The sequence below is a fragment of the Eschrichtius robustus genome, chromosome 2, assembly GCF_028021215.1.
Source record: "Eschrichtius robustus isolate mEscRob2 chromosome 2, mEscRob2.pri, whole genome shotgun sequence".
Classification (NCBI taxonomy): Eukaryota; Metazoa; Chordata; class Mammalia; order Artiodactyla; family Eschrichtiidae; genus Eschrichtius; species Eschrichtius robustus.
The window spans coordinates 61369322-61385961 of record NC_090825.1 but is presented as its reverse complement, the minus strand read 5'-3'; the positions used below and the strand labels follow the sequence as shown (position 1 = coordinate 61385961).

The window sequence follows — 16640 nt, the reverse complement described above, 5'->3', positions numbered from 1 at the left end:
TAGTTTAAAAAGTGTCACGCAGCTGATATATGCATTGTCTGAAGGTTGAAAATGTTATCCAAAGGTTAAAACAGTAGAACAATGTTGTCATTTCTTTGAGCTGGCATAATGAGTTGACGAGTTGACCTTTTGTTGCCTTATGTAGAATAGAAGAAATAAATATAATAAATTTCATAGTATGGCCTTAACACCAAAATAAAATATGAATATATGCCATTATCTCAGTACTAGTAATAGGCTTTCTTTCCTTTTCTTTTCTTAGGCAAAGTTTTTGCAGTGTTTTCATTTGTTCTGTTGGCTTTTATTGAATACCCTCAAGATACAGAATTCTTTCCCGTGCAGTAATTTGTATGCAATACCACTTAGTCTCTTTCGTCAGTAGGTAACAGTAGAGTTCAGAGTATGAAATATCTTAATTAGTCCAAAAAAATCATAGGAATGCAACAAAGAACAAATACTGCATTTTCATTTTTTGTGAAATAAGGGAAGTAAGATATTTGTTTTATTTAATAAGCACATATGCATATGTTAAGGAGTCCAGCGGCTTTCTTATTTGTCACCAATCTGTTCTCTTTTTCCCTATAATATGAGATGACTTTTGTCAGGATTTTGCATGAAACTGGATTCCTTGCAAGAATATTAGGAATAAAGTGCCATTTTTCCCAAAGAGATCAGGCACATGTACACAAGAGATTTAAAACACACACAGACACACACACACACTCACTCACTCACTCAAAGAGTAGCCTTAGGCTCTCTGCACTATATTCAGTGACTTTATGTTAACAATTGACAAGTTTGAGTTCAGCTAAGATTTCACTAGTTACTGTACAACTGTCACATCAAAGTAGATGGCATCTTGTGTGATTTAATTTTTCATTATTAACGGTGCAGTGTAATAGAGCCAGTGTTTTTCAGTCATTTCTACATAACCCTCTCATGTATATTGCAATGATCCAGAAGCAGTATTCAACTACAGACACCTGATTGAATAAACTTTTCCAATGTAGTAGGCTTCAAATATAAAAATCTATTATATGAATAATTTTATGCTGATCACTTTGCTCTTGAAGCATTCATATAATAAAACATACCATTGATCATGAACTATCCTTCAGAATTAGCATGGCACTAAGCTCACAGTTAATTATCTTAAGACTGAGGAAGTTATGAAACTGTGTCAGACAGTGCCATCATCAAGGCATCTTGAGAACTGTCACTTTGTCAAATGAAGTATGACGATACATGATGTAGAGAGATCTAAGTCCCGAATGCCATCATGCTTTGGAGATGACAGCATTTGCTACCAATGTGGTGTCAGCTGCACATAAGACCAAACCCCAGTATATCTGTGGCACAGAAGAAGACATCAAGGATTCACTGAAGAATAGTTTTGAGCAATGTGACTGACAAAACTATGAACTGATATGGTGTAGCTTTAGGAGAAATGCAAGAAAACTATTATTATGGTAATTTACAATAAAGCTTGTTTGCCAAAGATTAGGTAGCAAGTCTTCTGGTACTTACATGCCATCCTGGTAAATGTTAGGTTTATAAACAAATTAAATTCAAACTGGAATCAGCAAACCAACTAATAAGCAAACCAATGACACTTTAAAAATCAGCATCAAACAAGTACCTTCTTATAATGCCTAATCTTCATCGAGCCTTTGAGATATAAAAATACTTAATATCTTAAGCTTATTGAATTGTTCTTTTGTCCTATCTGTACCATCATTTCTGTAATGGTTAGCATTAAATGGCAAATTATACCTATCAACAAGCCCTAGAATAATCACAGTCTACTGGATTAGTGTGTGCTTGCTAAAATATAACTACATCTAATAATATATATGCAGAAGAAATAAAACTAAATATAAAGCTACTGTGCAATACCACTGCAGTTACGCTAGAGACTTTAAGCAAAGTAGAAATCAAAAGTGAATGGTTTCTATTTAAATATAATATATATACATAAATATTTATACTTAATAGGTATATGTTTAAGATCCCTCATTATTCTAATGTACAGCATTACACTTTGACTCTGGAATCATAAGCAGAATAAAATGGTGTTATTGTTTGTCTTGAGTTTTATCATTATCAACTGAAAAAACACCAGTATTGTATATTGAAACAGTTATCTCCCACACTTGATTAGTTGATAGATGAAGCTTCAGAAATTACAAATCTACGAAATGTCACTTTATTATTTATTTTTTTCAAGATAACCTAATCTGCTACTAAATTTTCTTCCAGTAATTTTTTGACTAATGCAGTTAGACTTATTGTTTTGGGTTCCTGTAATGCCAGTTGTCTTGGTTAATATCTGAGGACAACAAATTAATTTCTTCTTCCAGCTTTGCTTTAATTTGCATGTTTTAAATTTTGGATTTTTTCCCCCAGTGGAAATTTAGAACATTGTTGAAAATTTACTTTTTATATCTAGAGTAAATATTCCATAGTTTTAAGTACACAGTCTCTTAAAAGCACCCAGAGTGTGTTATAGTTGTTCCAAACAGAAAAACATTTATTTCCTTCTCACCTTCAATGCCTATAAAGACAATATTGTAAAACATGAAATTTCTCAGGATGAGGTGTATTTCTGAAACAAATAGATATAATGTGTTCATTGAAGTATGCACAGAATTAAGTTGTGAAAAAGAGAGCCTTCAAGTGAAATTACTTTATAATTTGCTTTAATACTCTTAGTTTGAAATTATTCTTACAAACCATCATTAAATTTGACTGTTTTAACCAAACTACAAACATTACATAAGTTTTTAGTGTTTAGTCTTTTTCACATCCTCTGTGTTTCCATGTCTAAATTATCTTATTTCCTAGAATCTCTTGAGCCTGAGGGATCCATTACTGTTTCAATGGGTATTGACTTTTGTGATTCCACTCAGACTGCCAGTTTCCAGTTGTGGTAAGTTCAATTGTTCGTCTATATTTCATATTACTATAAACAATAGCAGATTAAAATCAAGGCTTTCAGCAGCTTTTTCTTTGAGAGACAAAACATTTACACAAACATGCTTTTCTTTAGCAATGTTTAGACTGCTGTGGAATAGTTGGACAAATTATGTGCAATATATGTTTTTAATATTTGTTACACAGATAGCCATTACAGTCTGCCATATGTGGTTGAGCTTCACAGTTTGTTGGCTAAAGTAAGAAGCTACTGCTAAATTTTTTTTTTTTTTTTTGCTTATCTCTGCGCTTTTGGAAAATTTATGATAAAATTCATGAGGAAAACTCAGGAGAAATTAAAAACTTTAATAATATTGTTGGCTAGCCCAGAGAAGATATCTTTTGAAACATTTTATATGTTATCTCGAGCCTCTTAAGTGGAGAATTATTGATTCTGTCAGTACCAAAAACTCATAGATTTTTCATAGATTTTTACTTTAATTTACAAAATGCTTTTGATAAAATTCAAAAGAGAACACTTATCAGTTGACAAAGGTTTCATAGGTGAATACTATTCAAAAGAGCTTTTCTAGAATTGTGTTTTTTCATTGTTATTGTTTTATATAATGTTTTATACCTTTCTGATGAAATCCAGAAACTATTAGCAAACTAATGCAAAGCTATATTCATGCATCTTTAAGAATTATCTTTGAACTCATTTCTTTTGTGTTTTTCTGATCTAAGATATGATGTGTTATTTTGATTTGAAGTTGTTTTGTTCTTATTCTGAAAAGAATTGAGGCATTTTATTTATCTAAATTTTAGCTAGCTTCTAACAGAATTTTTTATGATAAAAATCTCCAGGTTTAGGAAATAGGCACTTTAAAATAAGTTTATAGGTTGAATGTAGTGAACCTTTCTTTTTCATATACCTTTTCAGTTTACCAGTAATTCAGGCCTAATATTATACCATTTATTGCTGAGAACCTGCAATGATGAATATAAGCAATGTAGCATAACACATTGATTTTATGCAGATCATCACCCTTATGTTTTGGGAGGTCTGCTATATTAGTGTTATATAAAAACTGATTACTTTTCCCCACATTGCCTAGTAATTGTTTATTATTTTTCTATTAGACAAACAACACAGATCAATATTACTGAGCACAAGACTATGAGTAACATCATTCTAAATAGATTTACCTCCAACACTAGACGTATATTCATTTTAATGATTTTGACAATGTGAGCCCAATGACAAAGCTTATGTACTAAGTTAGGGCAAGATTAAGAACTAAAAAAATTCTTCTTTCTTTTCAATTTACATAAAAAACCTGTTATATTTCTATGCAATGAAGGGTTTTAAAAAAGGTTTTTTCATTACAAAGATTTTCTCTTTAGTCCATTACACAAGATTTGCATCTTGTCTTTCACAATTAACTAAGTCCCTTTAGGGATAAATATTTAGGTAATGTTTGATTTTTATCTTATGTTGGGAAGTGTATATAAACAGTTTTTTCTCAGTTTCTCTTAAACTAATTTTAGGAAAATGATGAATTTATTTTAGATAGAAAATAGCCTTAGCTGTTATAAGCATTTACATTAATATGTTTTTCTGTCGTGAGGGGTATAAATTAGTTATATATTTTAGATTTTTTATTAAGCACATATGCACACTAGATCAAAAATTATTTTTGTGTGTGTTCCAAAAAGAACACTTTGTCTTGCATCAAATGTAATTGATCCTGAAGCAGTGTAATCACAATTACTCACTTTCTTAATTGGCCTGCCCAAAATCAGAAAATGGAAACCGATCGACAGTGTTTGAATCAATAGCTTCATAGTAGTGCCAGTGGGGGTAGGGAGATAGTGGTAATGGGTAGATCAATTGGTCTTAGATGCCAATCACTGAATGTGCCTTTTGCATAGTAAATAGCACTTTTTCCTTAGTGATGAGCTGTATTAGTTTTGGTAGTTCAATAAAAAGAGGAAAAAAGGCAAGAATGGCCGATATTGAATTTTTTCCTCAAAGTACATTATACAAATCAATACATAAAATTATGGGTAATAAGAGCGTATTTGATAGGAAGCCTTCAGAAATGCTGAGAACATGGACTGTGAGCCTTTCAGGTACACTTCTGTTTATTAAAAGAAAAGGAACCAGAGTAAAATGACCCTACTTTAGCTTCTAGATTAATTCTCTGTATTATTATAGTTATATGATGCATATATAGATAGATAAAGCTATTATATATAACTATATAGTTATATGGACACTTGATAAGTATTAAGGTCTCTTTTTTTGCTTTGCATTTTAAATGGTCATCAAATTAAGTCCTTGATTAAATTTACTGAGATTGAAAATATGTATAATATACATAAATGTATCTCTCTAAAAGTAGATGCAGTACATTAACAGGTCTCATCCTTGTGATTAGCAGATATTAATGTATTAACTAGTATGAAAAATTATATGGCTTGGCTCAAGTTAGAGGACTGAGCCCTAACATCCACCCCTCTTTTGCCCAAAATCCATTAAAAAGACAGAAAATACATTCTTTAATAGAAAATGAGCACTAAAAAGAGAAAGGGTGCTATTAGCTGACCAGAAATTGTGAAGAATTATTGGCAGTTAGAAAGCAAATGGGAGCAGATAAACAATAACAGAGAAAATAAAAACCACAGAGCAAAACACTCATGGGAGAAAACTACTATAATGGTAAGAACAAATCTGGCAGAATATCAAACACAAAGTGAACTAGCGAAAAGAAAAGTTAGGGTAAGACAGTATTAGGGAATTAAAGAATGACTTCCAACCTGCAGTTCCCCAACCTTGCCCCTAGCAGCAGGCAGCATACACATTTAATCAGAGACCTAAAAATTACCCTGTAAAGAAAGTGAACAACTACTTGCCTGAGAAGGACTTTTGGTGAGGATGTGCCCTAAGAGAACAGCGGGGGTTGAGTTTATAGGAAGGAGGCAGGATGGTCAGAGACAAGATGAAATGCAGTTCTACCCAAGAGAATGATATTCTCAAGTCGCCTTTACCCTACCACTAGGATAAAGCCAATCTTACGTCTGTTGGTGGAGAGATAAGGCCATTGCCTACCTGCCTCTCAACTTCATGACCATAACCAGTCATGTCTCACCCACTTAAGAAAACTCCAGCCAGCCCACCAGGGGAGAGGAGACCCATAGAAATAACACTCACTAACATGTATCGAGCAATAGCTGTGTGCTAGGCACCATTCTAAACACTGCGTTGTGTGTGTTAGTTTACTTAATTCTCAAAACATGCCTATGAGGTGAGTATTATTATTATTCCATTTTAGAGGTGAGTAAACTAAGGCACAGGAAGAAAACTTGCCCAAAATCTTATAGCTAATATGCAGCAGAACTTGCTTTGTTTGTTAATTAACCTGGTCCTTCATTATAAATATAAACAGACAGCTTAGGATGACCAGACTTTTGAGGGAAAGCCTCAGTTTGAAAGGGAAAGCTCAAAATGACTTACAAAGGGTTTCCGTGGTGGCGCAGTGGTTGAGAATCTGCCTGCCGATGCAGGGGACACAGGTGCGAGCCCTGGTCCAGGAAGATCCCACATGCTGCGGAGCAACTAGGCCCGTGAGCCACAACTACTGAGCCTGCGCGTCTGGAGTCTGTGCTCTGCAATAAGAGAGGCCGCGGTAGTGAGAGGCCCGCGCACCGCGATGAAGAGTGGCCCCCGCTTGCCGCAACTGGAGAAAGCCCTCGCACAGAAACGAAGACCCAACACAGCCAAAAATAAATAAATAAATAAATAATAATTTAAAAAATTACAACCAATATCTGATTCAAGAGAACACTATATCTGTAAAGCAAGAATATGCTGCTTATTTGAGAAGGAGTAATTAGACAATTTAAAATATATTCTTGGAGATCTAAAAACATAAAAAGCCAAAAGGACTCAGTAGGTGGATGACAGACTGGACACAGCTGAAGACTGATTTAGTGTTCCATAAGAGGGAGTCAATGAAATCAACCAGAATAGAAGGCAAAAAGACGAAGATGGAAAATACGAAAAAAAAAGTTAAAAGAATCAATTCATCTGGGACTTCCCTGGTGGTGCAGTGGTTAATAATCCGCCTGCCAATGCAGGGGACACGGGTTCAATCCCTGGTCCGGGAGGATCCCACATGCCACAGAGCAACTAAGCCTGTGCACCACAACTACTGAGCCTGCGCTCTAGAGCCCGCAAGCCACAATTACTTAGCCCGTGTGCCACAACTACTGAAGCTCGTGTGCCTAGAGCCCATACTCCACAACAAGAGAAGCCACCGCAATGAGAAGCCCACGTACCGCAATGAAGAGTAGCCCCTGCTCACCGCAACTAGAGAAAGCCCACACGCAGCAATGAAGACCCAATGCAGCCAGAAATTAATTAATTAATTAATTAATCTTTTTAAAAAAATTATGCTTCCTCTTTAAAAAAAAAAGAATCAATTCATCTAATAGGAGATCTAGAAGGAAAGAAAAGACACAATGGAGAAAAGAAATAATTAAGTAAATTATAGGAGAAAATTTTCCCAAGCAAAAGAAATGTACACGCCTTCAGATTGAAAGGACCCATCAAAGGCCAAACAGAGTGAATGTGAACAACTAGCAAAAAGGCCACATCCTGGTAGAATTTTTATTGTTTTTTATTTTTTAAAATTTTTGCATTTTTTTAAAATTAATTTTTATTGGAGTATGGTTGCTTTACAATGTTGTGTTAGCCTTCAGTGCACAACAAAATGAATCAGCCATACACATACAGTTATTATCCCCTCCCTTTTGAACTTCCCTCCCATTTAGGTTACCACAGTGCATTAGGTAGAGTTCTCTGTGCTATACAGTATGTTCCCATCAGTTGTCTATTTTATACATAGTATCAGTAATGTATATGTGTCAATCCCAGTCTCCCAGTTCCTCCCACCCCACCCCTTTCCCCCTTGGTATCCGTACATTTGTTCTCTACGTCTAGATTTTCTAGATTCCACATATATGCATTATTATACAATATTTGCTTTACTCTTTCTGACTTACTGACTCACTCTGTATGACACTCTCTAGGTCCATCCACGTCTCTACAAATGACCCCATTTCATTCCTTTTTATGGCTGAGTAATATTCCATTATATATATGTACCACATCTTCTTTATCTGTTCCTCTGTTGATGGACATTTAGGTTGCTTCCATGTCCTGGCTGTTGTAAATAGTGCTGCTATGAACATTGGCGTGCATGTGTTTTTTTGAATTATGGTTTTCTCTGGGTATATGCCCAGTAGTGGGATTGTTGGGTCATATGGTAGTTCTGTTTTTAGTTTTTTAAGGAAGCTTCATGCTGTTTTGCATAGCGGCTGTATCAATTTACATTCCCACCAACAGTGTTTGAGGGTTCCTTATTCTGCACACGCTCTGCAGCATTTATTCATAGATTTTTTGATGATGGCCATTCTGACCGGTGTGAGGTGATACCTCATTGCAGTTTTGATTTGCATTTCTCTAATGATTGGTGATGTTAAACATCTTTTCATGTGTTTGTGGGCAATCTGTATATCTTCTTTGGAGAAATGTCTATTTAGGTCTTCTGCCCATTTTTGGATTGGGTTTTTTTGTTTTTTTGATATTGAGCTGCATGAGCTGCTTGTATATTTTGGAGATTAATCCTTTGTCAGTTGCTTTGTTTGCAGATATTTTCACCCATTCTGAGGGTTGTCTTTTCATCTTGTTTATGGTTTCCTTAGCTGTGCAAAAGCTTTTAAGTTTCATTAGGTCTCATTTCTTTATTTTTGTTTTAATTTTCATTACTTCAGGAGGTGGGTCAATAAAGATGTTGCTGTGATTTATGTCAAAGAGCGTTCTGCCTGTGTTTTCCTCTAAGAGTTTTATAGTGTCTGGTCTTACATTTAGGTCTTTAATCCATTTTGAGTTTGTTTTTGTGTATGGTGTTAGGGAGTGTTCTAATTTCATTCTTCTACATGTAGCTGTCCAGTTTCCCCAGCACCACTTATTGAAGAGGCTGTCTTTTCTGCATTGTATATTTTTGCCTCCTTTGTCATAGATTAGGTGACCATAGGTGTGTGGGTTTATCTCTGGGCTCTGTATCCTGTTCCATTGATCTATATTTCTGTTTTTGTGCCAGTACCATATTGTCTTGATTACTATAGCTTTGTAGTATAGTCTGAAGTCAGGGAGTCTGATTCCTCCAGCTCCATTTTTTTCCCCTCAAGATTGCTTTGGCTATTCGGGGTCTTTTGTGTCTCCATACAAATTTTAAGATTTTTTTGTTCTAGCTCTGTAAAAAATGCCATTGGTAGTTTGATAGGGATTGCATTGAATCTGTAGATTGCTTTGGGTAGTATAGTCATTTTCACAATATTGATTCTTCCAATCCAAGAACATGGTATTTCTCTCCATCTGTTTCTGTCATCTTTGATTTCTTTCATCAGTGTCTTATAGTTTTCTGAGTACAGGGCTTTTACCTCCTTAGGTAGGTTTATTCCTAGGTATTTTATTCTTTTTGTTGCAGTGGTGAATGGGATTGTTTCCTTAATTTCTCTTTCTGATCTTTCATTGTTAGTGTATAGGAATGCAAGAGATTTCTGTGCATTAATTTTGTATCCTGCAACTTTACCAAATTCATTGATTAGCTCTAATAATTTTCTGGTGACATCTTTAGGATTATCTATATATAGTGTTACGTCATCTGCAAACAGTGACAGTTTTACTTCTTCTTTTCCAATTTGTATTCCTTTTATTTCTTCTTTTCTCTGATTGCTGTGGCTAGGGCTTCCAAAACTCTGTTGAATAATAGTGGCGAGAGTGGACATCCTTGTCTTGTTCCTGATCTTAGAGGAAATGCTTTCAGTTTTTCACCATTGAGAATGATGTTTGCTGTGAGTTTGTTGTATATGGCCTTTATTATGTTGAGGTAGGTTCCCTCTACGCCCACTTTCTGGAGAGTTTTTATCATAAAACTGTTGAATTTTGTCAAAAGCTTTTTCTACATCTATTGAGATGATTGTATGGTTTTTATTCTTCCATTTGTTAATATGGTGTATCACATTGATTGATTTGTGTGTATTGAAGAATCCTTGCATCCCTGGGATAAATCCCACTTGATCATGGTGTATGATCCTTTCAATGTGTTGTTGGATTCTGATTGCTAGTATTTTGTTGAGGATTTTTGCGTCTATGTTCATCAGTGATATTGGCGTGTAATTTTCTTTTTTTGTGATATCTTTGTCTGGTTTTGGTATCAGGGTGATGGTGGCCTCATAGAATGAGTTTGGGAATGTTCCATCCTCTGCAGTTTTTTGGAAGAGTTTGAGAAGGGTGGGTGTTAGCTCTTCTCTAAATGTTTGATAGAGTTCACCTGTGAAGCCATCTGGTCCTGGACTTCTGTTTGTTGGAAGATTTTAATCACAGTTTCAGTTTCATTACTTGCAATTGATCTGTTCATATTTTCTATTTCTTCTTGATCCAGCCTTGGAAGATTGTACTTTTCTAAGAATTTGTCCATCTCATCCAGGTTGTCCATTTTATTGGCATATAGTTGCTTGTAGTACTCATGATCCTTTGTATTTCTATGGTGTCAGTTGTAACTTCTCCTTTTTCATTTCTAATTTTACTGATTTGAGTCCTCTCCCTTTTATTTGTGATGGGTCTGGCTAAAGGTTCATCAATTTTGTTTATCTTCTCAAAGAACCAGCTTTTAGTTTTATTGATTTTTGCCGTTGTTTTCTTTGTTTCTGTTTCATTTATTTCTCTGCTCTGATCTTTTATGATTTCTTTCCTCCTACTGACTTTGGGTTTTGGTTGTTCTTCTTTCTCTAGTTGCTTTAGGTTTCACATTAGGTTGTTCATTTGAGATGTTTCTTGTTTCTTTGAGGTAGGATTGTATTGCTATAAACTTCTGTCTTAGAATGGCTTTTGCTGCATCCCATAGGTTTTGGGTCATCGTGTTTTCATTGTCATTTGTTTCTAGGTATTTTTTGATTTCCTCTTTGATTTCTTCAGTGATCTCTTGGTTATTTAGTAGCATATTGTTTAGCCTCCATGTGTTTGTATTTTTACAGTTTTTTTCCTGTAATTGATTTCTAATCTCATAGCATTGTGGTCGGAAAAGATGCTTGCTATGATTTCAATTTTCTTAAATTTACGGAGGCTTGGTTTGTGACCCAAGATGTGATCTATCCTGGAGAATGTTCCGTGAGCACTTGAGAAGTGTATTCTGCCACTTTTGGGTGGAATGTCCTATAAATACCAATTAAGTCTATTTGGTCTGTTGTGTCATTTAAAGCTTGTGTTTCCTTTTTTATTTTCATTTTGGATGATCTGTCCATTGGTGTAAGTGAGGTGTTAAAGTCCCCCACTGTTTTTGTGCTACTGTCGATTTCTCCTTTTATGGCTGTTAATGTTTGCCTTATGTATTGAGGTGCTCCTATGTTGGGTGCATAGATATTTACAGTTGTTGTATCTTCTTCTTGGATTGATCCCTTGATCATTATGTAGTGTCCTTCCTTGTCTCTTGTAATAGTCTTTATTTTAAAGTCTATCTTGTCTGATATGATTATTGCTACTCCAGCTTTCTTTTGATTCCCATTTGCATGGCATATCTTTTTCCATCCCCTCACTTTCACTCTATATGTGTCCCTAGGTCTGAAGTGGGTCTCTTGTAGACAGCATATATATGGGTCTTGTTTTTGTATTCATTCAGCTAGTCTGTGTCTTTTGGTTGGAGCATTTAATCCATTTACATTTAAGATAATTATAGATATGTATGTTCCTGTTACCATTTTCTTAATTGTATTGGGTTTGTTCTTGTAGGTCTTTTTCTTTTCTTGTGTTTCCCGCCTGAGGAAGCTCCTTTAGCATTTGTTGTAATGATGGTTTGGTGGTTCTGAATTCTCTTAGCTTTTGCTTGTCTGTAAAGCTTTTGATTTCTCCGCAGATTCTGAATGAGATCCTCCCTGGGTAGAGTAATCTTGGTTGTAAGTTTTTCCCTTTCATCACTTTAAATATGTCCTGCCATTCCCTTCTGGCCTGCAAAGTTTCTGCTGAAAAATCAGCTGACAACCTTATAGGGATTCCCTTGTAGGTTATTTGTTGCTTCTGGTAGAATTTTTAATAAGGAGAAAACTACTCTAGTATCTTCCAGAGAGGTGAAGAAAAGCAGCTTACCTAAAAATGAACAAGAATGTGAATGGAATCAGATTCCTCATCAGTACTGTCATCAGTTCTGGTAGCCAGAAGGCAAGGGACATAATCTTTAAAATTTGGTGGAAACGAAATAGACATTTTTCAGACAAGCAAAGATTCCATCAGTTTACCCCCCAAGACCCTTTCTTGAAAGGATTACTCAAAGATATACTGTAGTAAAAAAATTTTTTTAATCTGTGACAGAGAAAAACAGAATAAAAAGTAGACAGAGAATTCAACCTGTTAAATCCATCAATGTGTAAAAATAATTGTTCACCCCTAATGTAAAAAATAAATTTTAATAATCTGGAACCAAAATCTCGATGTGGACGAGTATGAGGAATGATGGTGTTCTTGTCATGCTTGGCAAGGGGATTGATTGATGGCTAAAAGGAGTTTAAATATGGTTTAAAATGTTAAAACTAACCTCTAAAGTAAGGGAAATATGATGTATTATAACCTCCAAATGACTAAAGGGAAGAAGAAACGGAGTGCTTAAAACTTGACCAGTTTAACAAGGCAGGAAAAGGAAAAAAGCATGGTAAATAGAAAACAAAATAAGATGACTAGAAGGGGCCACACATACTAGTTATCAGAATTCATGTCAATAAGTTAAATTCCAGTGATACTGAACATGTAAAAAGCACAATTCAACATATACTATTTATAAGAACCCCACCTTAAAGAGGATGGCACAGAAAAATTGAGAATTAAAAAATAAAAGTTTTATGTGTGTGTGTGTTTATTATCAGACATACAAGTTACCTATCACCACATGAAATATCAGAAGCATTCTCTTTTAAGTCAGAAAAGCAAGACAAGGTTACCCTCTTTCAACACTATTTCACATTTTTATGGAAGTTCTAGCCAATACAAAAAGACAAGTAAAAATAGTTAGAGGTATAAATCCTAGAAAGAGAGACACAAAATTATTATTTTTATTCAGTATATGATTGCCAACCCACAAAGTCTTAGAATCAATAGAAAATCTATTATTTAAGCTAATAAATAGGACACTGTTTAGGTACAGATCATTATGTGAAAATCATTAACATTTCTGTATGGTAGGAATGACCAATTTTAAGATATTATGAATAAAATTATTCTTTTTACAAGAACAACGAAAGGAATAAATTAACAAATATATGATACCTATGGGGGAATTTTTTTTTTAAACCTGAAACTTTCCTGAAGGCCATAAAAAGAAGATATAAATAATGTAATAAATATACTATGTTCCTAAATGGGAGAGAGTACTCTCCCTCAGGTTAATCTTCAAATTCAGTTTGATTCAATGCTAAACTCCAGTAAGCCTTTTCAAGGAACTTGACAAATTTCTAAAATTCAACTGGAAAAAAGAATGTCCAAGAAAAGTCAAAACAAAAATTTAATGAGAAAAGCCTTTTTCAATAATAACTTCAAAATATTCTTCAAAGTCACAAGAATATTTTTATTCAATGTAATTGGCTATTGGCAAAGGAATCAGTGAAACAAAACAGAGAATTTAGAAATTTTGTATATCATAAAGGTGACATTTCATATCACTGGGGAAAGAATGGACCAGTCAGTAAATGATGTGAGAACCATTATCTGGAAAAACCAGATACCTTCCTCCCACAGATTACTCCAAAATAAATTCCAGGTGGATTTATGATTTAATTATAGAAACTATAAAAGTGCTTAGAAATAATATAGACAAATATTTTTATACTCTTTGGGGGCAAAAGTCAAGCAAGACACAATATCCAGAAAGATACAGCGAAATATTGGCAGGTTTGATTATTAAAAATTTTAAACTTCTCTACAAAGAAGAAAAAAATAGATACCATAACAGGTGAGAGATAGAAAGTATTACAGCATATTTAGCAAACAGAAGTTTAGTAACCAGAATATATAAGGAACTCTTGCAATCAATAAAAAGGAATCTAGTATAAAAGTGGAAATAAGTGGTGCTGGGAAAATTGGACAGGTACATGTAAAAGTATGAAATTAGAACACTCCCTGACACCATGCACAAAAATAAACTCAAAATGGATTAAAGACCTAAGTGTAAGGGCAGACACTATCAAACTCTTAGAGGAAAACATAGGCAGAACACTCTATGACATACATCACAGCAAGATTCTTTTTGACCCAGCTCCCAGAGAAATGGAAATAAGAACACAAATAAACAAATGGGACCTAATGAAACTTAAAAGCTTTTGCACAGCAAAGGAAACCATAAACAAGACCAAAAGACAACCATCAGAATGGGAGAAAATATTTGCAAATGAAGCAACTGACAAAGGATTAATCTCCAAGATTTCCAAGCAGCTCATGCAGCTCAATAACAAAAAAACCAACAACCCAATCCAAAAATGGGCAGAAGACCTAAATAGACATTTCTCCAAAGAAGATATACAGATGGCCTACAGACACATGAAAGAATGCTCAACATCATTAATCATTAGAGAAATGCAAATCAAAACTACAATGAGATATCATCTCACACCGGTCAGAATGGCCATCATCAAAAAATCTAGAAACAATAAATGCTGGAGAGGGTGTGGAGGAAAGGGAACACTCTTGCACTGTTGGTGGGAATGTAAATTGATACAGCCACTATGGAGAACAGTATGGAGGTTCCTGAAAAAACTACAAATAGAACTACCATACGACCCAGCAATCCCAATACTGGGCATATACCCTGAGAAAACCATAGGTCAAAAAGAGTCATGTACCAAAATGTTCCTTGCAGCTCTATTTACAATAGCCAGGACATGGAAGCAACCTAAATGTCCATCGACAGATGAATGGATAAAGAAGATGTGGCACATATATACAATGGAATATTACTCAGCCATAAAAAGAAATGAAATGGAGGTATTTGTAATGAGGTGGATGGAGTTAGAGTCTGTCATACAGAGTGAAGTAAGTCAGAAAGAGAAAAACAAATACAGTATGCTAACACATATATACAGAATCTAAGGAAAAAAAAAAAAAAAAAGGCCATGAAGAACCTAGTGGCAAGACGGGAATAAAGACACAGACCTACTAGAGAATGGACTTGAGGATATGGGGAGGGGGTGGGGTGAGATGTGACAGGGTAAGAGAGTGTCATGGACATATATACACTACCAAATGTAAAATAGATAACTAGTGGGAAGCAGCCGCATAGCACAGGGAGATCAGCTCGGTGCTTTGTGACCACCTAGAGAGGTGGGATGGGGAGGGTGGGAGGGAGGGAGATGCAAGAGGGAAGAGAAATGGGAACGTATTGTATATGTATAACTGATTCACTTTGTTATAAAGCAGAAGCTAACACACCATTGTAAGGCAATTATACTTCAATAAAGATGTTTAAAAAAAAAAAAAAAGTGGAGAAAGGTTGAGAATAGTTCATTTACAAGAAAAGAAACGCGAATGATCGATAACATATCCAACATTGGTAATAGATAGGGAAATAAAAAAAATTTCATCCATCAGATTTGCAAAATTTTAAAATAATTTTAATATCTGACATGGAAGATACAGAAAAACATGTATTCTTATTTACTGTTTGTGGAACTTCAAGTTGGCACCACTTTTTTTAGGTCATTTTGGCAGTATTTATCAAATGCTGAATATTCATACTTTTCAACTTAGTGATTTCATTTTTTGGGTGTCAAGCTTGAGGAGATATTGGTGCTTGTGCTGAAGAAATAGATCTATCCAAGGTCATTAAGTAAACATTGTTTGTAATAGAGAAAATTTGCAAATGAGAATTGATGGGGGAATGCTTAAATAAATTATGATACATCCCTATTATGGATGTAGGTTTTGAGTATCTGTTATGCATTAAGCACTATACTGGGTTATGTTATTTCATTTAATCGTTAAAACAAGCCTACAAGGGTGTCATTTTTCTCACTTCATAGATAAGGAAATTTGAGTCTCACAATGGTTAGTCTACTTGCACATTTCTCTTACCTAGAAAATTTACCAGTTTGGATCGTAGGAGTCTGTGGAATGAGATTATATGTAGTACAAGTATATGCATTACAGTTAAATATAGAACAGGTAGAATCTTGTCTTACGTTAAACTATTACACCATCTGATCCCATGTAAATAGGCTATTTAGAGCTGCTTAATAATAGTACTTTGTTGATCTGGTAAACTGTTAATTCTGTTAAATTTACATCTATCATTACTCATTTTCAACATTCCCCTATCCATGTCAAGATAGCTGTGTTTAGCCCCATGTTCAACCAAAGAAGATGAGAAGAAAAAGAGCGGGACAAAAGAAAAAGAACTGTAAGGAGAGAGAAGCGAACAATAAAAAAGGGCAAAATATTTAAAAGGAGGCGCATAAAAACTATGGAGAGCATCCTAGAACACTAATATAAATGAAAGTAAATTTTCCCCAAAATAAAGAGGAAACATTCCATCTTACTCCCTGCTAAGCCAAACCTTGCTTAGAAGCTGAGACTGGCTTATGAAGTATGTTATGTATATTAATTAGATTTTGCATTCAGTTGTGTG

The 16640-nt window shown here is 34.6% G+C and overlaps 1 protein-coding gene across 1 annotated transcript in view; it reads left to right on the top strand.

Annotated features, from left to right (window-relative positions):
- The window catches only part of AP3B1 (adaptor related protein complex 3 subunit beta 1), a 283078-nt gene that overhangs the window by 244017 nt on the left and 22421 nt on the right, over positions 1–16640 (top strand). Inside the window, exon 24 of the mRNA XM_068535546.1 lies at positions 2845–2929. Coding sequence (XP_068391647.1) covers positions 2845–2929 — 85 coding nt within the window. The remainder of the gene's footprint in view (positions 1–2844; positions 2930–16640) is intronic.